At 39.6% G+C, this 22,598-nt stretch overlaps 2 protein-coding genes across 5 annotated transcripts; one reads left to right on the top strand and one right to left on the bottom strand.

Moving 5' to 3' along the window:
- Nucleotides 1–4,347: 4,347 nt before the first annotated feature.
- On the bottom strand, nt 4,348–22,462 carry chmp4ba (charged multivesicular body protein 4Ba). Its single transcript, XM_026167322.1, has 5 exons — nt 22,078–22,462; nt 7,906–8,083; nt 7,393–7,507; nt 6,831–6,951; nt 4,348–6,708 (listed from the first exon to the last, which is right to left on the bottom strand). The coding sequence occupies exons 1-5, from the start codon at nt 22,259–22,261 to the stop codon at nt 6,644–6,646; spliced, it is 663 nt and encodes a 220-aa protein (XP_026023107.1). The 5' UTR covers nt 22,262–22,462; the 3' UTR covers nt 4,348–6,643.
- LOC113022183 (uncharacterized) lies at nt 11,063–22,067 on the top strand. 4 transcript variants are annotated; one of them, XR_003272405.1, is made up of 2 exons: nt 11,063–18,667; nt 18,816–22,067. XR_003272405.1 is itself a non-coding variant. In XM_026167320.1 (2 exons), exon 2 carries the CDS (start codon nt 15,290–15,292, stop codon nt 18,356–18,358), a length of 3,069 nt encoding a protein of 1,022 aa, XP_026023105.1. In that variant the 5' UTR covers nt 11,063–11,258; nt 11,407–15,289; the 3' UTR covers nt 18,359–22,067. The 4 variants fall into 4 exon arrangements, 2 of the variants coding, with proteins under 2 accessions (XP_026023105.1, XP_026023104.1); XR_003272404.1 differs by having other exon boundaries at nt 11,063–18,890; nt 19,111–22,067; XM_026167320.1 differs by having other exon boundaries at nt 11,063–11,258; nt 11,407–22,067.
- Nucleotides 22,463–22,598: the final 136 nt, after the last annotated feature.

Genomic DNA, 22,598 nt, shown 5'->3' with positions numbered 1-22,598 from the left:
TTTCATTGTATCTTGTTGTTCAGGTCTATCTTTTTTTTTAAAAACAATATTTTTATTAATTTTAATTTTCACAAACAACCCTTAATTAAATAATATAATATGGTGTACAGTTCACAGCAATAAAAACAAAACAAAAACAAGCAAACTGAACACAGAACACCAGTTCAGATCCATACTAACAATACCTGGGGTCCCAGTAATAATATACAGCATGAGAACTCAAGAAAAACCTTGTAGTTAGACATCAGGTCCCACATAGTTCAAGTACGGTTCTCACACCATAAAGAATTGGTCTGTTTTTGAGTGTAATATACATGTAAGATGACAATCTGTCAGGTCAGTGGAGCCACCCAGTGTATTACAGCCTGTAGACTGGATTACCCATAAAGCAAGTTCATACAACCACTCCCAGACAAAACCAGGAGTCAAAAGTGTTTAACCACTTCAATTGCCAAATGCTGCGTGTCAGAGAAAACGGAAACTGCCCGTTAAAAGTAGGGACAATAGGCTTTCAGACAGTGTCATCAAGTAGGTACTGATAGTCATGCACTTGGTTATTAAGAGGAAAAAGGCCATAGCTGTTCAATCACAGATTGTGCATGGTTCACTAGAGGATATTTGCACAACCAGAGCTGGAGAAGCAGTAATGGAGGACAAACAACTGAGCCATCTTTGTATTGTGAGGAAAACAAATTCCAATAGTGCAGATTAGACCTGATTAAGCAGCTTTTTGCTTATGCGTGCAGAGAATTTGACTGCAGTTTAAAGGTATGTTAGGTCTAGAGTGTGCTGGATTCATACTATACAATATTTGTTTATGATAAGATTTGTCAGTTTAATGTTGTGAGAGCCATACATTTTTGTTCTGACTTGGCAGTGACGTGACAGTATGCACTGGTCACTAAGCAAGGACCTAAACACCTTCTGTAGCTGATACTATAGTTTTGTTTTGTTTTGTTCTGGTAACATTTAGTGCATGTCTACAGTCCTGTATAATTTGTTCATGTCATGATATAGGATGTCTGGGATCTCTTGGTATTTGCCTAATGTATAAAACCTTCTTTAAAGAACTATTTAGGTGAATAATTTTCTTCTGTTTTGCACTTTCTTCCTGTGATACATCCAGATATTATGGATGATTCATTTTTCATTTTGAGACCTGTATAGTAGACGCAGACTTGTATAATATAAGATGACTAGATAACTGGCATATAGAAATACCACTTGATTTCATTAGCTTGTGACTAGATGAGTGGCTTAAAAGCTCAAAGTGTCACGATCTGAGGAGGCAGACCGTGCGGTGGTGTGTGTGGTGGACCCAGGTGCGAACACACGAGAGTAGACTGGAGTAAACTTAACTGAAAGCGAGCCTTTATTGTGGCTGGTGACAAGGAGTGCAGATAAGGCAGAAACGCAGTGACAAACTAAACTATGACTAAACTGGGAAAGTAAAACTAGGAAAAACTATGAAGACACAGGAAACCATAACTATGAATACTAAGACTGGCTGTGACAACATGGAGGGTGGAAACACAGACGACGCGACACAGACTGTATGAAACACGGAGAGTAAATACACATGAGGGATGATCAGGGGAAGTGGCCACACATGGGAGCACAGCTGACACACATGAACCTAACGACAGGACAGGAGAGGCGAAAATAAATACACTGACATCGAATACAGACTTTCAAAGTAAAACAGGAAACATGGAGATTAGACATGACATGAACTAAACATAACCACGCAGACATGACACATGAACCAGGGAGACTTAGTACAGGGGAGATGACATAAACAACTAAGGAACAAGACTAAACAGCAATCTAGAAATTAACTAGGTGAGCTAAACTAGGGCACAAATGAATACAAAAGATACATATAAGAACTCAAACACTGGGTCACAGACCCAGCCCATGACACAAAGAACATGGCTGAGGTTTAATCTTCTAACAGATAACCTTGTGAAAGGAGGCCAACAGCTGTCACCTGTATTGTGGGTTGTCCACAATACATAACCAGATCGGATCCAATCCGATCTGGTTATCAATGGATATCTCATATTTTCAGTAGCAGTACTGCACCATTAAATGTCTGACACAGAATAACAGGTGCAAGCATTATAACCCTGGATGTTTTATCTGTTTTTTGCTAATTCACTAGAGAAAACTGTAACATTTAACATAACAAACTGTTTTTTTCAAGTTTCATATCACAAAGTGTGATAATTTATAACATATCACAAATCTCAGTTTTACCAACATTTTGATACCACGCTCATTTTCTAACCCCAATTCCTTCTGTGTCATTTTGCATCATTTTCCAGTGTAAAGTTCAATTCAATTTACTTTTATTTATACAGTGCCAAATCACAATAACAGCTGCCTCAAGGTGCTTTATATTGTAAGATAGACCCTACAATAATACAACAGAGAAAATCCCAACAATCACAGGACCCCCTATGAGCAAGCGCTTTGGCGACAGTGTGAAGGAAAAACTCCCTTTTAACAGGAACAAACCTCATGCAGACCCAAGGTCAGTGAGCGGTGGCCATCTTCAAATCAAATCAAATCACTTTTATTGTCACATCACATGTTCTGGTACACTGGTACAGCGCATGTGAGTGAAATTCTTGTGTGCACACTACACAAGCAACAGAGGTGTGCAAAATACAAGAAACATAAGGAAAAAAACCAAATATAAGAGCAGGACTGCGACCAGGTGGGGAGAAGGGAGGAAGACATGACAAAAGACATCCTGTGGAAGAGAGCCAGAGATGCACAATAACTAATGATTAAATGCATAGAGGTGTATAAACACATAGTGAGTGGAAAAAGTGACTGTTGAAGAAATACTCAATGCATCATGGGAATCCCCCAGCAGCTTAGACCTACTGCAGCATAACTAAGGGACGATTCAAGGTTACCTGATCCAGCTTTAGCAAAACGGAAAGTTTTAAGCCTAATCTTAAAAGTATAGACAGTGCCGAATCCAAACTGGAAGCCGGTTCCACAGAAGAGGGGCCTGAAAGCTGAAGGCTCTGCCTTCAGTTCTACTTTAAAAAACTCTAGGAAGCATGAGTAAGCCTGCAGTCTGAGAGCAAAGTGCTCTAATGGGTGATGCAGTACTATAAGGTATATAGATGGAGCCTGAATAATCACAACTTTGTATGTTATGAGCTGGATTTTGAATTCAATTCTGGATTTAACAGGGAGCCACTGAAGAAAGTGCAAATGAAAGACAGCAGTCATACATATTTGTTTAATGTACGCATTGAAGGAAACATCCTGGTCAAAAACGACTCCAAGATTCCTCACAGGTAATGGTAATGCCATCCAGAGTAAGCATCTGGCTAGATTTTTAGGACTACATACAATAACCTTAGTTTTATCTGAATTTAGAAGCAGACGGGTTGTTGGTGCTTCTCACTGTCACCCAGCCGTCCTGTGTTCCCGGTGGAGAGCTAACGGTGCCTACGCTACCTTTGGCTGCAGCGTTTATAAGGGCCTGGCTAGCTACGGGTTTTTCGAGGGTGCAAAGCCAAGTCTCCAATTCAGTGACCCTGGCCTCCAAAGCTGCAAATAGACTATATTTATTACAAGTACATTTGTTGCTAAAGGGGGCTGAGCAGTAACTACACATCTGACACAAAGACCAGGAAAGTGCAGCAGCGACAGGTGAAGAGGCCATGCTGTTAGCGAGTCACAAAAGAAACAGTGAGTGAACACTGCGAATATAATTAGTGAGTGACTCAACAGAGAGTATGATTTGGATAAAGCAAATGAAGTATGAAAATTAAAAATTAAATTAAAAAACACTATGAAATAAGACATTATCTAGAAGTTTTTAATTGGCTACGCTGACAACCTACACAAAAACAGAACAGGAAGTGACACTCTATCACAGAGAGAGTCAACATAAGTGATATATTTTTATACTTAATAATTTGGAGCCCTCGGTGCAAATTGCTAACATGCAAGTTGCATTTAGGCTCAGGAGTTGATCCCAAATACATCTGTTGCATGCATCTGTGTAAAGGTTTACCTGCATGGTAACTAAAAGTTAAATATGATTAACACAACATAAATACACTGAAATGGAGTAGAAGGCAGGCAGTGTACTGTGATACATGTACCTCAAACCGTTAATGTACTCATTGTTACTGCAGTCAGGTAAAATAAACAACTTTTGAGGGAAGGCAGGGTCTCCACAGGTTTTAAACATTACAAAACGGGACAGGTTGAAAGATGAAGGGGAAAAATAGAACGGTGACATAAACTCCAGATGTTTGCTGCCTGAGAAATATATAAAAGGTAAACTAATTCCAATACAGCAGTGCAGACACATTGAGTCTCAACTTTATTAAGATAAAATGTATGTAACCTCCCACATAAACAACAGTCATGTTTGTGACATGGAAATTTTTCAATGTCCAACTGTATTTTACAGCCAAGCTGAGCTAAGATGGCTACAGGTCACATTGTGGTTCTGATATTTGAGGTAAACAGAAAAAAATTATATATATATTATATAAAAATAAACAAAAACAAGCATTGGCATATGCAAGTTTTATTTCCCCAATTTTATTTTATTTTATTTACATGTAAGGATTGGGGTTGACCCATTCTTAAATGCATAACAACTGAGCACTAAAAGTTTCACCTCTTAATTAAAATGTGCAAGTTATGTTTGAATTACAGGAGAAAGCCAGTCATGATCAACCCCAATTTGTACACTGAGAATTCTGTTTCCCCAAGAGAAAGAAGGAGATGTAGCTGCAGCTATAAGTCAAGGGACAAGTGAGCAGAACTTCCTTATGTCACATTTGTAATCAAGATGACCAACATGGAACAGATGCACCCCATGCTTGTCACACAGTGCTGAAAAATCAATTCGTACTACAGGAGAGTTTAAATGGGGTGGGAATGTACCTCACCATCTTAATTTGACTAAAGAGGTCACTGTGTCAAGTCTCAAAAAACATCACACTCACACATCATCTTTAAATTCAACCAGCGTAGGACTTCAGATATAGTCACTGTGAAACCACAGACAGTACAAGGTATCAGGCACAAACGGATCCAAGTTGTTGTAGTGTGCCCTCTGGCAGCTTTACTGGAGTAACAAGTTGACTACATATTTCTGAATGACTGGTTATGAAGTTAGAGCAGCCTTATGTGTGCTTTTTCAGAATGAAGACCAGACTAAGCAGAAGCAGCAGAAGCTTTGGTGTCCTGAATATTGGTCATTATTACGGGCGTAGCTACTAATTTGTAAGACTGAGGAAATATAAAGAGTGCTTATGAGAACTGAATGGATTCAACTGCAGTTTGGCAAGTTGGAACTTGTTGTTGTAGGGCTGACTGATCTGATTTACTGGTTTTACTGTTACTGCTATCACTGGGTGATCTGTACCATTCGCCCTGCATGTTTGGCCCTCAGTACCCAGTTTGCTTGATTATCAAGCTCAGGCATGATTTATTTTAGTGTGTCCCAACCAGCTTAGAGGTGTAAACATCTGGTTTGATTCTTACTGTGCACGAGCACACAACTCAAATGCTTTCAACATCAGCCATGTCCCTGGAGCACATATGACACATTGTCCTTTCTCATGCCCCAGCTGAAAAAGCCACAAAGCAAACAGAACCAAAGATGCAATAGTGTTATGAAAGACTGCTTTCGTTGGATACAAGCAATGACATCAAGCTAAGAGAGTATAGGATAAAACAAAAAACAGAGATGGAAAGTAGTGGAGTAAAATATGAGCAGCAGCAAAAAAAAAAGAAGCAGCAGCATAAACTGTGTAGCACTAGCAGTAAATCATGCTTGGTAGCTTATGACCTCTAAAGAACTTTTTTTTTTCCTTCTTTTTTTTTTGGTGGTGGTGGTGGGGTGTTCACCACATGCCGTTATTAGTAGGATGCAACTGATTAGATGACCCAGATGTTTTTCTTATTACACTTCAGCAGACAGAGGGACAAAGACATCAAATCTTGGATCCTTCCATTAAAGGATTTAATGTAGTTTACGACAGTAGCAGGTCTGTAATTTCACAGTGACGTTTAATGAGAAAGGCCTACACGTTTTAACTTTTCTGCTGCTTTTGGTAGCAGCAGCAATGGCTTGCTGTCATCTTTGTAGAAGAGCTGAGAGATGACGATGCAGGAAGCAGAAAAATTATTTATTGTCTTTTTTTTTTTCACCCCCAAAATGTGTTGAATTTTCACATTCGAAACAAGCCTTTAAGCCTGTTACTCCACACACCCTCCCAAAAAGTATGCACCCAAATGCTCATACACAATCTTTGATACATAACCACAGGCTGCTGGACATGAAGTTATTTTTCCCTCTATGCCCTTTAGAAAAAGAGGAGTGCACAGCTGGAGCAAAGAGATTCATTCTGTAACATTAAACTGAGAAAAAAAAAAGCCTGGGTTCATTTCTTTTGAAGTCATAAAAATATGTGCACAAGTGCATACTTCAAAGTTGGGGTATGGTTAGATATTGGGAAGTAGGCTTTAAGACAGAGCAGCATGCCAGCAGCCAGCTCAGCAGCCCAGAGTCCCCATCTCTCTTCCAGATGCCTGGGATCAGTCTGGTAGCAGGGAGAAGGCCACTAGCTAGCTAGCAGGGCGAGCCAGCTCAGTTAGCCGCCCAGGCCTCGAGGTCTGCCATCTCGTCCTCGTCTTCTTCCACCTTCTTTTTGGCTAAAAAGGAAAAAAGGAAAAAAAAAAATTCAATTTTAATTTGAAAAAAGTATATTTTAGTCAAATGGATGGTGCACTAAACTGAACTAAAACTAGTTTTGCTTTTTTATGTGCCATTATACCTGGTTTGGATGGAAGTGATGTAGACGGTACACTGGGTAGATTTTCTGTGCCTCCAATCTCGAGAAGATTTTTGTCCAGCTCTTCCTGTTCCAGCTCCTCCAGCTCAGCCATGAGTTCATCCTAAACAGAGAAAAGAACAAAATGAATCAGATTTATGTAGATCAAAAATAACTAGACAGAAGCCATTTAGTAAGATAGCAGATGTAAGATATGTATATATTTGCTTTACAAATCATTTAAGATCTCAGTTTTATTTTCTAAAAACCAGTAACTATCAGCAGTGGCTCCAACTCACTGCTTAAATGAGGCAGCAACTACAGAGACATTATAGGAAAGAGGCAAGTCACTCACTGCGTAGTCACATTGTCACAGTAAAAATGTAAGTAAGTGTGTTTTGACTTTTTTTATTAATGTTTTCATGGGACACTGTATCTATAATTACTGTAACATTTTGCTGTGACATTCGTTTGAAAGAAAAATCTAAAACATCAGCCTAAATTTAGGCTTTTAGTTTCTGTAGGCCTCATGTTTTTTGTTGTTTGTTTTTTGTTTTGCTCTCACCTCATCATAGTCTTCCCCAAAGCCAACTGGTCTAGAGATCACATCTGAGATTTCTTGGGCAACCTCCTGTTGTTCTGTGATTTCTGCCATCAGATCGTCTACTTTGTCAATGTCCCTGTGAAACAGGCGAGTCAAAGGTGGCATGTAAATGTTAGTAAATATAATATAATTATACATTCTACCACCATGTAGCCGCTAATAATAGAAAAAGAACTAAATTTACACTGCCAAGTACAACTCAGACACACTTTTTACTATCAATGAATCTGAGGGCACAAATTTGAAGAAAAGGGAAAAAGGAGGAATTATTGAAGGGAACAAAGAGGGGGAAGCAAATTGGAGAAATAAAGTCTCATGACAGAACATACGGGGAAAAGTAAAAAAAAATAAAAATAAAGAATTAACAGAAATCCTGTGGCAAATAAAAGCTAGAACAACAGTTAAAAAAATGGGGAAAAAAATGATGAAATAACAAAAGACTCTTTTGAGATACTGCCAGAACTTCTCTCATACATGTTTTCGTGTGCGGCCTTCATTGCTTTAGCTGCAAAGCCCATGTTCTTGAGCACTTCTGTGTTAGTGTTGGCGTTCTCCAGAGCTTCCCTCTGGAACTCAATTGTGGACAAGGTTCCGTCAATCTGAGCCAGCTGCTTCTCGTAACGCTTTTTCCTCTTCAAGGCCTGTAGAGCCGCTGGACATGCAAAAACAAGAAGGGGAAAATAAACTTCGTTTAGAAAGCAGCACAAATGCTCATCAGTATTCTATTCTTTTTTTAAAATTAAAAAACAAACGAAAAACGAAAAGTACAAAACATATAAATGTTGCTTATTTGCCGAATACTACTGTGCAGGCCTTTTTTTCTTCCTATACACAACTGATCATGAATCACAAATGGGATCGATAAAGAATTTGACCTATAAGCAGAGTCACTATTAGCTAATCGGTATCATTGAAACCTTACCACCATCCCATGACATTCAACATTACAATCAACCACGCAGCAGAAAAGCTTGCTTTGTGCTGAAGTGCAGTAAATGGTTTCATGCTGTCATCACGAAACAAGACTCAAACGGATAAAATCCTGTTTCAGCCAAATCTCTGCATGAAGTCACAACATGCTTCAGTCAGACTTTTTAGGTTTGTAACTCACTGAATTTCAACAAGTCCTGCAGCTCATCAAGCTCACATAGGCCCGGATCAAACTCAGTTGGAAAGTACAACATTTGGAAATCCGGTGATGGTTCTTTGATTAGCTGAGAGTAGAGCAGGGCGATATGACCAAAAATATTTATCACGATATACATTTGAAAATTTGCGATAACGATATAACTGACGATATAATTGACAAAATAGACAAAATACTTTACAACTCCACAACTTTATTAGTGCAAAAAACCCCATCAATGTATTTTCACTTAAACAAGCAGCTGTTTTTTATGTGCATTAAAGTTACATAAAAATGTAACAGTGCAAATGCAAATTCCTTGCTGACAGTTTAACCAAAAGGCATTTCCAGTGGAAACTGGCCGACATATCCTCAGCATAACCATGTATAATATCCACAAAACTTAAAAAGAGGTTATACACACACACAATACGGTAACATTATGTTGAAGCACAGTACGTATCACTCCGCGAGGCGCCTGCCTACGATAGCCATAATGCTCCGACAATCCATCAAACGGTGCGGCTTCGTGGCTTAGCAAAGTCGTACTGAAACATTTGACAGAACTTCGAGCGCCGTGTACATAAAATCATTTCGAGGTCAGTAAACACAACCAGAATTCATTCATAAGGCACACGGGATTATAAGGGCCACTGTTGATTTTCAGAAAAATCAAAGGCTTGATTTTAAGTGTGCTGTATTTTCCAAAAAACATGGTAATAACGACGGCCCGCTAGCATGCTCTACCAAAAATAGTGCTTTGTTGTGTATCTGATGGACGAAAGCTAAACCAGTTCCACACCACTCAAGTTGGAGCATTTTTACAAACCAGTTCTGGTTCATCCGTTTCATTTAACGATCCGCTTTCGCTCTTCTCATTCTGCGTCACCGTCATGTGCGTTTGTAAACATAGGCACTGCGCATGCGCGTTTTACCCATATTCTATCGCGATATTTCATTTTCCTATCGTTGCCCAAAATTACACCGGTATTACCATGAACGGTATGATATAGCCCATCCCTAGCTGAGAGGATTAAAAAAAAAATATATACATTTATGTGTGTGACTATAAATGTGTATTTTGGTTCCTGTGTTCTTCAAGGGAGTGGGGGTTAAATACAAACAAACAAACAAACACTACAGCCACACACCTATACTGGGAATTCCCCTTAGGTGCTTACATAGGAAATCACCTTAACAATGGATCAAGTGAAACTTACAACTGACTCAAATCTGCTGAGTCACAAGGAACTAAGAAAAGAGGTCAAAAAATTTCAGGACCTTTTTTCCAAGTGCATATCAAATTGAACTGCACTTGTAGTGGAAAAACAAAACAAAACATCCACATGAAAAGCACACTCAGCAGTAAACACATTCATATCAATTCAAAATGTTGAACAAAGTTGTCCAAATGTGTTTATTACTTACACAACAAAACTGAAATGTTGCTGTTGTACAATTACAGCAGGTTTAATACATATTACACCTCAATTTGATCTCAAAAACTGGTGATCACAGATTTGTGAAATCTGAAAGAGGTCCTGCACTATTTTATAAATATAAATTGAATGAATGAGTGATTTAATTATTGAAATACTAAGGGCCTTTCCAAGACCCTCAAAATTATAATTAATGTCAAACAATCTTAAAATTATTGAGTATATTCAGACTTTTTGAACAAACTACAACTGATGCAAAGTAGAATAATCCCTATAATGGAAAGGATTTGAGATTTTCTTTGTAACACATTACAAAATTAATAATTTAAAAAACTATTCAAGATTTCTGCCCATGTTTTGCAAGGCAGGAAGCATGATGGTAATTCATCTTCTTCCCAACTTTAGCTAATATATCTAATTAGTCTATTTTTCATTGTTATTAGTCATTTCATATTTAGTCATAGTATATCCTAAGTAAATATAATCATATTGCTGCTATATTACACTATAAGGAACCATATAAACAGGAAAAAATGAAAATAAGCCCTTTCCTCTTAGCATTTTTTCATTTCTGAGCTAAATAATAATGACAACAATAACATCAATATTGGACAATTTCTAAGACATGCTAAATGTTCCTCTAAATAGCAGAAGATAACCACAGTAATAGGTCAAAATGTCCACATATGAGAATGTTTAGGTTAAAACCATTAGTCTTTCTATCACCTGTATAATTCTATTCTTGGTCACATTGCCCAGGAAAAAAAGGGCCTCCGATACCTTGGATATACATCTTAAATGTATTACCGTACATTACCAAATCTCCATTTGCACTATTTGCCCATTTGCACTACTCTGCCTGGTTTGCACTCAATGTCATTTACTCATTATATTGTATATTGTATAGCTTTCTTGTTATATGTAAAAATTGTATTGTATTTGTTTATTTAAATTTTACTTTTTAATTATTTTACTTGCATTTTTAATCACTCTTATATTTAAATGTTCATTTGCTATTTTATCTAGGGATTGAGAGTAACGTAGTTTCTATTCTCTGTATGTCCTGTACATGTGGCAGAATTGACAATAAAGCTGACTTTGACTTTGACTTTGACTAAATTAAAGTTATGCATACTGTAAATGCCGGCAAAGCCACTTTACTTTGCACCTTTATTTTGAAGAGTACCTTAGCACTTCCTCTTTTATTGTGTCAGACTTCCTGTTCTGTTCTCGGTGAGGCGACGCAAACACGTTGCTTCAGAGTGAGTAAAAGCGTTTGTTTTTGAGGGTACTCATGCAAAACTATGTGTTTTATTTATCTGTCACATGCTATAACTTTGAAAGTTTACTCAATGTGGTTGAATTCGTTTTTTATTGTGTATGCATGTCATTTGTTTGTGGTGTGGAAAGACTGGCTAAGAGATGTGCATGGAGGAGGTTGGCTAGCTGATTCAGCATGATTAGCACCCTTGGAAGCAGAAAGAGGTTGGTTAATGATTGCAAATGATTGTTTATGTATTTAAGAGACAGAATGGTTGTTGTTAATTCATTTTATTAAATGCTGTAACATAAGTAGTTTAAAAACTATTGATTTATGTCAATGTCACTATTTGAGTTAATCAAAATAATTTTCTATGGTAAAATGTGAACATTTTTGCACTTTTTACGTAAATGTTTAATGGTATTTGTTTGTGCATCTTTATAGTTTTCACGGTGCCATATTGTCGGTGGTTTAAAGAGGAGAGAATAAAGTTGCATCAGTCGAAGCTCTCTGCGTCACGAGTGGTAATTCCAAGTGGGCAGCTACAGTGAAAACTCTCTGACTGCAAGAGACCTGCCATCCCTGCAAAGAACCTGACACCATTTCATCAGAGATCCAGCTACCAACCTGTTACCAGCCAGCTGATTCCACTCGCATCCACAAACTGCACTCGCAAGGTTAGAAAGAACAGCATACTAAAACTCAAGACTCCAGATACTGAAAGAGACATTGACTACCAAGAAGAAACACGAGACTGCTTACACACATGCACAAGCTTAATGCATAACTAGAAACTCTTTAAATAATGTTACGAGGCCAAAATAATTCATGGACTGCCAACACATAATATCCCTGAATCTGGTTAATGTTTCTTGGTGAGCGAAATGTGTTTTTTGTGGAATAATAATTCACAGGATGTCTGTTTATGAAAAGGTTTAAAAGGTGAAGCTCATTAGCTAATTTATGAACATTTGTTGTTGCTGTCTTACGCTAAACATACCTTTGAATGTCCATAATCAGTAAATGTTTGACACAGCGTTACTCTGTGGTAAAGATTAACTACAGCTTTAAAGTATAGTCAGGCAGTAAGGCAATCAAAGCTACAATCAACTTAAGGCAGCTACGGAAACAAAATGTCACTACCAGAAGAGCAAACAGACAACCCCACAAGCGCACCATGCGAATCCAGCTCATCAGAAGAAGAAACAGGCAACCCTATGAACGCACCATGCAAATCTAGCTCACGTGAGAGAAAATTAACAGAGAAAGGCCTAGAGATGCAAAAGCATGATATCAGAAAGCGTGAAAAATCATTCAACAAGACTTATGACTCTTGGAAGCTCGTAGCAAGGGAAACTAGAACAAAACTAAAATCCCTCTGCTCAGCAGAAGACCTCAATAAACTGCAGCAAGACATTGAAGCAAAGCACGACGCTGTAAGTTCACAGTATGAACCTATCCTGCGTAACAGTAACACCACACCTGACATTGTCAACAAAATGGACGCCTGTGTTACGCTAACAAAGGAGGTATGTAACCTCATAAGTGACCGTCTAAAGACCGTTCATGAGGAATATAATAACCATCTTGAGAAAGAAAGAGTAAGAGAAGTGTTAAGCAAGAACGAATATGGGTCTGTTTTTGGCAACAGCATGACAGAAACTGCAAGCTCTATAGAGTTGTCAGAGCAATTGAGCCGTCACTCTGGCTCATCCTGTACCCGCAACAGTAGAGTAGATGCAGAAGCAGAGCTTGCTGCCAAGCTGGAGCAATCAAAGGCTATGGAAGAAATTCAAGCACAGCAAGCACATCTTCACAAGTTAGAAAGTGAATGGAAACTCAAAGAGGCAAAAATGTTGTCAGAAATTAAACTAAAAGAGGTGGAAATGCAACAACAGTTGGAACAAGAAAGAGCAAAACTACAGCAGTTACAAGCAGACAAAGAAGTTGCTATAGCAATAGCTCGCGTGAAGGCGTACAACAGCCTTGAAGGGTTTGAGAACCACAACGGGGAAATTGATAGTAAAATTAGCTCTGCTTGCTACAGAAGGCAAATTGAACCTCAGCTGAATCCAAATGCCGCATCATTCCAACCCCACCAAGCAATTCCAGAAATGACAACGACCCAGGAGTCTGTCAGCTTAGCACAAGCAATCGCTAGCTCATTAAGTATGAATCGCTTGCCAGTTCCTGAGCCTGCCACATTCAGTGGGGAGCCTTTGCAGTTCACCGATTGGAAAATGTCATTCATTAATCTGATTGACCGAAAACCCCTTCCAGCAAGCGAGAAGATGTTTTATCTGAAAAATTATCTCGCAGGAGAAGCACGCAAAGCGGTAGAAGGTTTCTTTTACCAAGATTCAGAAAATGCATACAAGGGAGCATGGAAGGTCTTAGAGGACAGATATGGGAACCCATTCATTATACAGAAAGCATTTCGTGATAAACTCATGAGATGGCCGAAAATCAGTGCAAATGACCCACTAGCGCTACGAGAGTTTGCTGATTTCCTCAAAGGATGCTCTGAAGCAATCCCACACGTCAAAGGACTAGCTATCCTAAACGATTGTGAAGAAAATCACAAATTGCTCAAAAAACTGCCAGAATGGATCGTGCGCAAGTGGAGTCGAATTGTTGTAGATGAACTTGACGAATGTGGCACATATCCAAATCTTGCATGCTTCACAGACTTCCTGAGTAGAGAAGCACGGATAGCTTGCAACCCGATAGCTTCTCCACTGTTGATGAATTTCAAACCTGTAGATGATCGAATCCCAAAGAGAGCCAAAGTCTTCAACACAAACATGCAACCAAAGAGTTCCGCTCAGGAGAAACAAGACACAAACATTAGTAAACCAAAATCACCTTGTTCTGTTTGTAAAAGTGAAACTCATGGAATCTCAAAGTGTCCCATCTTTACAGCTAAGAGTGTTGAAGATAAAAGGGCATTCATCCATGAAAACCGGCTCTGCTTTGGATGTTTAAGAAAAGGTCATATCACCAAAGATTGCAAAAGGCGACACACGTGCAACATTTGTGAACGTCGTCATCCAACCTGCTTGCACGAAAACAGAAAGCGAAACCCTGCAGAAGCAGTAACAAATAGCTCCACTCCCAAGGAAGAACCTGTAAACCAGGAAACACACAAGGTCATGTCTCATACATCAACACAACGCGTTTCGGCTACCTCAAGTATTGTCCCAGTCTTTGTGTCTTCTGTACAAGAACCACAGAGAGAAATACTCACCTATGCATTGCTAGACACACAAAGTGACTCAACATTTGTCTTGGAGGACATACTTGATAAGCTGAATGTGGATGTCCAACCAGTAAAACTGAAACTCAGTACCATGACGGCTATTGACACAGTCATCTCGAGTAAGAGTGTTCATGGTTTACAAGTTAGAGGACTCCACTCTGAGAGTTGTATCCAACTACAACAGGCTTATAGCCGCGACTTTATCCCAGTGGACAAGTCGTACATCCCAACAAAGGAAACAGCATTACTGTGGCCTCATCTCAGAAGCTTGGCGGAAAAGTTGCCGCCTCTCCAAGATTGTGATGTAGGGCTCCTGATTGGATATGACTGTCCATCTGCGCTGGCTCCTCTTGAAGTCATCATAGGTGACAAGCATGAACCCTTCGCACAAAGGTCAGAACTAGGATGGAGTATAATTGGCTCATCAAACCCCCACCTAGACAGACAAGGAAACCAAAGCTTTGTGCATCGGCTCACAGTAAAAGAGTTGCCTGTTCCATCAGCGACAGATGTTCTAAAAGCCCTGGAATCAGATTTTGCTGAGAGAACCTATGAGAACAAATATGTGTCCCAAGAAGATGTCCATTTCATACAGTTCCTCAGTAATCACATCACACAAAGGAAAGACGGACATTATGAAATGCCTCTCCCTTTCAAAGGGAACAGCCCACCCAACCTGCCAAACAACAAGAGGTTAGCCACGGTACGTCTACAGTGTCTCAAAAAAAAAACTAAAGGCCAACAAACAATACTACGATCAGTACCGAACATTCATGGAAGAAACCATCAACAGGGGTGATGCAGAGCCTGCTCCAACAGCATCTCAGGGGCAGACCGAGTGGTACCTACCACATCATGGAATCTATCACCCCAGGAAGCCGGACAAACTAAGAGTTGTTTTTGATTGTTCGGCCAAATCCCATGGTGTCTCTCTGAATGATACCCTATTAACTGGACCTGATCTTATCAACCCTCTGGTTGGAGTGCTTTGCAGATTTCGGAAAGAAGCCGTGGCCGTAATCTGTGACATTGAAAGAATGTTCTATCAATTCGCTGTCACCCCTGAATCCAGAAACTATCTGAAATTCCTCTGGTGGAAAGAAGGTGATTTGGAGAAAGAACCTCAGGAGTACAGAATGGCAGTTCATCTGTTTGGAGCTGCATCATCTCCAGGATGCGCCAATTTCGGTTTAAAGCATCTTGCACGACAACATCAAACCGACTATCCTCTAGCATCAGCCTTTGTGGAGAAAAACTTCTACGTTGATGATGGATTAGCCAGCGTTTCATCAGTTGAGGAAGCCAAAGAACTGATCATTCAGTCACAAGAGTTGTGCAGAAAAGGAGGCCTGCGCCTTCACAAATTCAACTCAAATGAAGAAGCTGCTCTCTCCAACTTAGACCCTTCTGAAAGAGCAGCAACCATTGAACCTCGTGGGTTTGACCCATCCCCTTCAGAACGCGCTCTTGGCATTCAGTGGTCGATAGAGGACGACACCTTCAGTTTTAACATCAGCCTGAAAGATCAGTCTTCGACTCGCCGTGGTTGTTTGTCCGTCATTGCCTCACTCTACGATCCACTTGGATTTATCGCTCCATTCAGCCTAAGTGGAAAACTTATCCTACAAGAGCTTTGTCACAGAGGCATTGGATGGGACGACCCACTCCCAGAAGATGTGAAGCCACGGTGGGAGAAATGGATAAATGGTCTTTTCAAGTTGAAGGAGGTCTCAATTCCAAGATGTTACCACCCACACGACTTCCAAAACATTGTCAGAGTAGAGCTACACCATTTTTCGGACGCCAGCTGTGTAGGATATGGTGCATGTTCTTACCTGAGATATAAAAATGACAAAGACGAGGTTCATTGCAGCCTTGTGATGGGAAAGGCAAGGGTGGCACCCTCAAAGGTCACAAGTATCCCGAGGCTTGAACTCGCAGCAGCGGTGGTTTCTGCAAAAGTAAGCGTCCTGTTAAAGGCTGAGCTTGACATGAAAATTGATGATGAGTTCTTCTGGACCGATTCCCAAGTGGTACTTGGTTACATCAACAATGACGCTCGCAGGTTCCACATATTTGTCGCAAACCGTGTTCAACTCATTAGAGACAACAGCAATCCCAATCAATGGTATTATGTGGACACCTCAGAAAACCCAGCGGATCATGCATCCAGAGGGCTTCATGTTTCAGACATCCACTCTACAAACTGGCTGCAAGGACCAAAGTTTCTCTGGGAACGTGAGTTACGTCTAACACCTAGCACTCCAGCTGAGTTACTTGTTGGTGATCCCGAAGTCAAGACAATTCAGGTGCTCGTAACTGACGTCAGTACCTTCAATGATATTCTCGATCGTCTGAATCAGTTTTCATCTTGGACAAAACTCATAAAGGTGGTTGCAAGAATCAAAAGACTGAGATCTCAACAAAAGCATACTGAACATGTGACGATCGAGGAGCGTGAGAAGGCTGCTGAAGCAGTGATAAAGATCGTACAGCAGCACGCCTTCCCTCATGAAATAAAAACGTTTCAAGCCAAAGGTGACCTTCCAAACTCAAGCTCTCTCTTCAGTCTTGACCCCATCTGGTCTGATGGACTCTTGCGCGTTGGTGGGAGATTAAAGTGGTCGTCTCTTTGCCACAAAGTGAAGCATCCACTCATCGTACCAAGCAACAGTCATATAACCAAGCTCATTGTGTCCCACTACCATGCTAAGACATGCCATCAAGGTCGAAGCCAGACACAAATGGAGCTTAGAGCAAATGGATTCTGGGTCATTGGTGGGAGCAAGCTGGTGGCCAAAATGATACACACCTGTGTGCTTTGCAGGAAACTTCGACGACCTACAGAGAGCCAGCGAATGGCTGAACTCCCTAAAGAACGTCTTGAAGCCTCAGCACCCTTCACATTTAGCGGCATGGACTGCTTTGGCCCGTTCATTGTGAAGACAGCACGCAAAGAACACAAAAGATATGGTCTGATTTTCACGTGTCTGTATTCAAGAGCTGTCCATATTGAGATGCTTGAAGATTTGTCAACAGACTCTTTCATCAATGCATTGAGATGCTTCATCAGTCTTAGAGGAGCTGTCCAACAATTACACTGTGACCAAGGTTCTAACTTTGTTGGTGCCAGGAACGAATTCAAGGAAGCACTTAAGCAATGCGACGCCAAGCAATTGGAGACCTTCTTATCTGAAAAACAGTGCGAATTTGTCTTCAACGCCCCTTCTGCCAGCCATGCAGGAGGTGTCTGGGAAAGGCAAATAAGAACGGTTAGGAATGTGTTGAATGCAACCTTCGCACAGTGCCCAGGTCGGCTTGATGATGCCTCCCTCAGAACGCTGCTATATGAAGCCATGGCTATTGTCAACAGTCGCCCATTATCAGTTGACGGAATCAACGATCCTCATGCACTGGAACCTTTAACGCCGAATCATCTCATCACGATGAAAACAAAGGTTGCTCTTCCACCCCCCGGAGTGTTCATGAAAGAAGATTTGTATGCTACAAAAAGATGGAGAAGAGTCCAATACCTTATTGAACAGTTCTGGGGCCGTTGGAAAAGGGAGTATCTGCTCAACATATCAACAAGGCAAAAATGGCACTTACCTCGGCGTAACCTCAAAGTCAATGATATCGTTGTTATCAAGGACGACAATCTCCCACGAAACCATTGGCAACTAGGTCGAGTTGTGGAGACCTTTCAAGACAATGATGGCTTAGTCCGTCGAGTTAAAGTGCGAGTTGGAGAGAGAAAGCCTCAAAGAAAGCAAGATGCCCCTTCTAAACCTTCAATTATTGAGAGACCAATCCAAAAACTAGTACTACTCCTTGAGAATTAAATAAAACAAAATATGTTAAGACAATAATAGTTATGTTTATACACTACCTCAATGCATAAAGTACACTTACCTGTATACCTCTAATAGTTCAATTCAGTCATCCATCTATTAGTATAAGAAATCCTGTACAACTCACTTGCTTTGTGAATTTGTTCGTTCATTGTATCAGGATTTGGTGGGAGTGTAAATGCCGGCAAAGCCACTTTACTTTGCACCTTTATTTTGAAGAGTACCTTAGCACTTCCTCTTTTATTGTGTCAGACTTCCTGTTCTGTTCTCGGTGAGGCGACGCAAACACGTTGCTTCAGAGTGAGTAAAAGCGTTTGTTTTTGAGGGTACTCATGCAAAACTATGTGTTTTATTTATCTGTCACATGCTATAACTTTGAAAGTTTACTCAATGTGGTTGAATTCGTTTTTTATTGTGTATGCATGTCATTTGTTTGTGGTGTGGAAAGACTGGCTAAGAGATGTGCATGGAGGAGGTTGGCTAGCTGATTCAGCATGATTAGCACCCTTGGAAGCAGAAAGAGGTTGGTTAATGATTGCAAATGATTGTTTATGTATTTAAGAGACAGAATGGTTGTTGTTAATTCATTTTATTAAATGCTGTAACATAAGTAGTTTAAAAACTATTGATTTATGTCAATGTCACTATTTGAGTTAATCAAAATAATTTTCTATGGTAAAATGTGAACATTTTTGCACTTTTTACGTAAATGTTTAATGGTATTTGTTTGTGCATCTTTATAGTTTTCACGGTGCCATATTGTCGGTGGTTTAAAGAGGAGAGAATAAAGTTGCATCAGTCGAAGCTCTCTGCGTCACGAGTGGTAATTCCAAGTGGGCAGCTACACATACAAAATAAAACAGTAATTAGTACAATACTCAAGATTTAGCACAATACCAACATTTTCATATATTTCTCATAGAATCAATTCTAACAGTAATCTGGGATTCCAAAAAAATCAAATTTACCCCACAATAACTTTTCTTGATTTGTCATTATTAAACTGCTTGTTTCTTTTTGTGGTTTGAGAGTGAGGACGCAGTGGGTTGGTTGACGAATGAACCGTTAAAGGGTTAAGAACATTTGAATTTTTCTTCAACACAACAATGAGAGAAATGTAAGAGGCTTCGAAGAACACAACTTTGTTTTGTGGAAAATAAAAACAAATGACAAAACCATGTGATAAGAGAACTGGTCAAGACATATGAATTTCAGCAAACATTATTATTTAACTCCAGAAGTGCACCTATGACGCATTAAGGTGTGGTTTGTTTCTAAGGTTACGTGACCACTGTTTCTACGGTAGCACATTTACATACCACAGCCAAATATGATAGAGGTGGGGCTGGTGTCTAGATACTTTTAATCGTTGTTTCACAATAAAAGAAAAAGGGAAAAATACCTGTTACCTTTACAGCTTTACTACTTAACTTACAGATTAGAGTAGATGAAGGCTCTGCTTAAAGGGGGATATTTCTTGCATATTCATTAATAAATGCACTGGGAGTGTAAATCAGTCAACATACTTTAAAACCATATAACTGTTAATGTGACAATTTAGTTTTATGGGCTCTTTTGCATGAGATACACTTTGATGATGATGATAATGATGGGTAGTAATCTAGATTTAGAAGTTTATGCAAAATGTGAATGTAATATTTCCTCACTTTTGGGGGGAAAAAAGTGGGAGAGGACAGCTTCAGAGCAAGACAGGAACTATTCATAGTATGCAATCAAATTATGTAGGTTTGAATACAAAAATTGATTATATGACACACAGACAGCAAGGCTACATTTTACAGGAACATTTCACCACCTGTCCACCTCTTTTCTTTGAAAAGCCTGTCAATTATAATCCACTAAACCTTGCTTCGTGACCACAGCTGCCATATACCACCAACACACACACACCCACATCCACACACATGCACACCTTTAGCAATCTACTTTGTGCCTAGCCTTTTCCACTAGCAGCCAGACAGCAGCTGACAGTTTCCATTTGATCAGATTATATCAGCAGCCGGACCTATTCCTAGACTGATAACATCATTAGCCAACATCACACAAATCATTATCACATTATGTGGGTTGCAGAAATGCATTCAGACTCCATGTTTCAGTCTCAGAGGTCGCTCTAATTGGGTGACGTTTTGCTTTTCCTGCCACTCTGCTCCTTTTTAGCGACCATCAGCAGTTTTCATGCAACAAGTACAATGTCGAGTCCATTTTGGTCTATGGCTACTTCAATGAAAAAACATAAGTGTCCGTGTGAAAAGCGACATCCTGAGTATTATAGACGAGACGTGGTGAATTAAATCACTAATTCTTCAGTAATGTTAATAGGTAGAAACATCCATTTAGTGGTAGGCTGCCAGTAAACCAAATAAAGAAGTAATAGAAAGTAGAAAATGTGGAAGAAAAAGTCAGAGGTCCTCCTTGAAGTACAGTAAAAAAAAAAAAAAAAGTAAAACCAAGCAGTGAAAACAGAGACCATGAATCTTGAAGCTGCCAAAATTACAGCAGGGTTGGTATATTGTCATGAGGAATTTATGTATTGTGTATAATCAGTCACCCCAAAGATAGACGGAGGCTGACTTATGGGATGAACTATGTTGAAAATCAGGTTTTGGAGATGGAAAGATTTTTCCGATTTAGATCACACTAAGACTTTAAAAATTACTTTTAGGTGACAAGCTCACAGTGATAGTAACTAGTGTTAAGCCAATAGTCTACTTTCTGTATTTGCAAGCATGTAAGGATCTGCTTGGGTCTTTGCGCCATGACAGTCAGATCAACCTGTCATTTGTCTAACTGTTCTGCTGCTACTCAGTTTAGCAGGCACACATGCGGTTGACACAGTTTAAGTGTAATGGCTGCACAGACATTCACTCACTCACTAATAATTCTGTCCTTCAAATATCCATCCATTTGATATACGTATTTAAAACCACAGTATAAATTTACAAAACTGTGAAAAGTCCAAGTCTGTCACTGTAATAGGATGGTTACAGAGAAGATAAAGATACTAGTCTTAAAAAAAGTAATGTATTTAAAATGTGGATATAACTTAAACTGTAACAGCGCATACTGCAGTATGGGAATGAATCTATGACTGACAATGCGCTTTATATCGTTACATGCCCAAGACTGAAGGGTGATATACTGTAGATTAAAAAAGGACACAGGGCTAAGAAAAAAAATGGACAGAAATTAATTGTAAGGTATGACCTGTTCCAAAAACAGCTCCAGGCAAAGCTTCCATTTTATAAGTTTGGTGTTATTAAGCAGTTGTTTAAAAAAAAGACACTGTCTGTCAAGAGAGAACAATATGAATATGTTAGGTTTTGTAAATATTTAGAACAATACCTGGATATATATGCATGCAAACTTAGTTACGCTCATAAACATCAGTTTAATATTTGGCTGCCTGAGTCTTCGAACCTAAACGTTACAAACTTTTTGTCTCTTGTTTATTTCATTTCTTAAAGTTTGTTTCTTCCCTTCAGTTGTTTTATACGTGCCAGCCAAAAACTAGACATTTAAATATGGAGTCTTGTAGCCGGGTGGACAGACTTGTTTTCAGGTAAGCAGCGTGTCAACTAACAACTTCCCTCTTCCTTCTGTTGAGTTAGCCTCAGGCTAACTAAGAAACTAACTAGCCGTTCTGACAATTTCATTAAATCCGACGCAGTTTAAGAGCTTTTCCTCACCTCGTTTGTTTTTCGTGCCGTTTTTCTTCGCCGTCACGAGCTCCTGTTCAATTTTCTTCTCTAGGAAATCCTGTTTTTTGGCCAACATCTCCTCGGTCTCTCTGAGTCGCTGAATAGCCTCTTGGGGTGTCGGCGCTTTCCCACCCTTACCCCCGCTTCCGAATATCTTGCCAAATAGCGACATGTTTCTAGCTTAAATGTAAACTTTAGCTGGTGGGTTAACCGTAGATAAAGTCCGCTGACTTTCTGATACCACACAGGTAAAAAAATAAAATGTGCGTCCCTCCCTGTTGCCGAGGCTGTTGTTGTTTTTGTCTCTTCCGCTTTCAAAGCAGGCCTCGTGATGTCATTACGTCAGCGTGACTCATGCGTGGAACTATGGGGAATTTCGCAGTTGAGCAAACTAATAAATGCTCATTGTGGTTATTACCAGTCAGACGTTACATAACCTGTTTTAAAACACTGTAATTGGAAAAGAGTGGTTAACATATAGAGACAGGGAGTCATTCGGAATCAGATTC

Source organism: Astatotilapia calliptera, chromosome 5 (assembly GCF_900246225.1).
Source record: "Astatotilapia calliptera chromosome 5, fAstCal1.2, whole genome shotgun sequence".
Taxonomy (NCBI): Eukaryota; Metazoa; Chordata; class Actinopteri; order Cichliformes; family Cichlidae; genus Astatotilapia; species Astatotilapia calliptera.
Note: the sequence above shows the minus strand (reverse complement) of the source record. Positions and strands in the feature narration are given on the sequence as shown.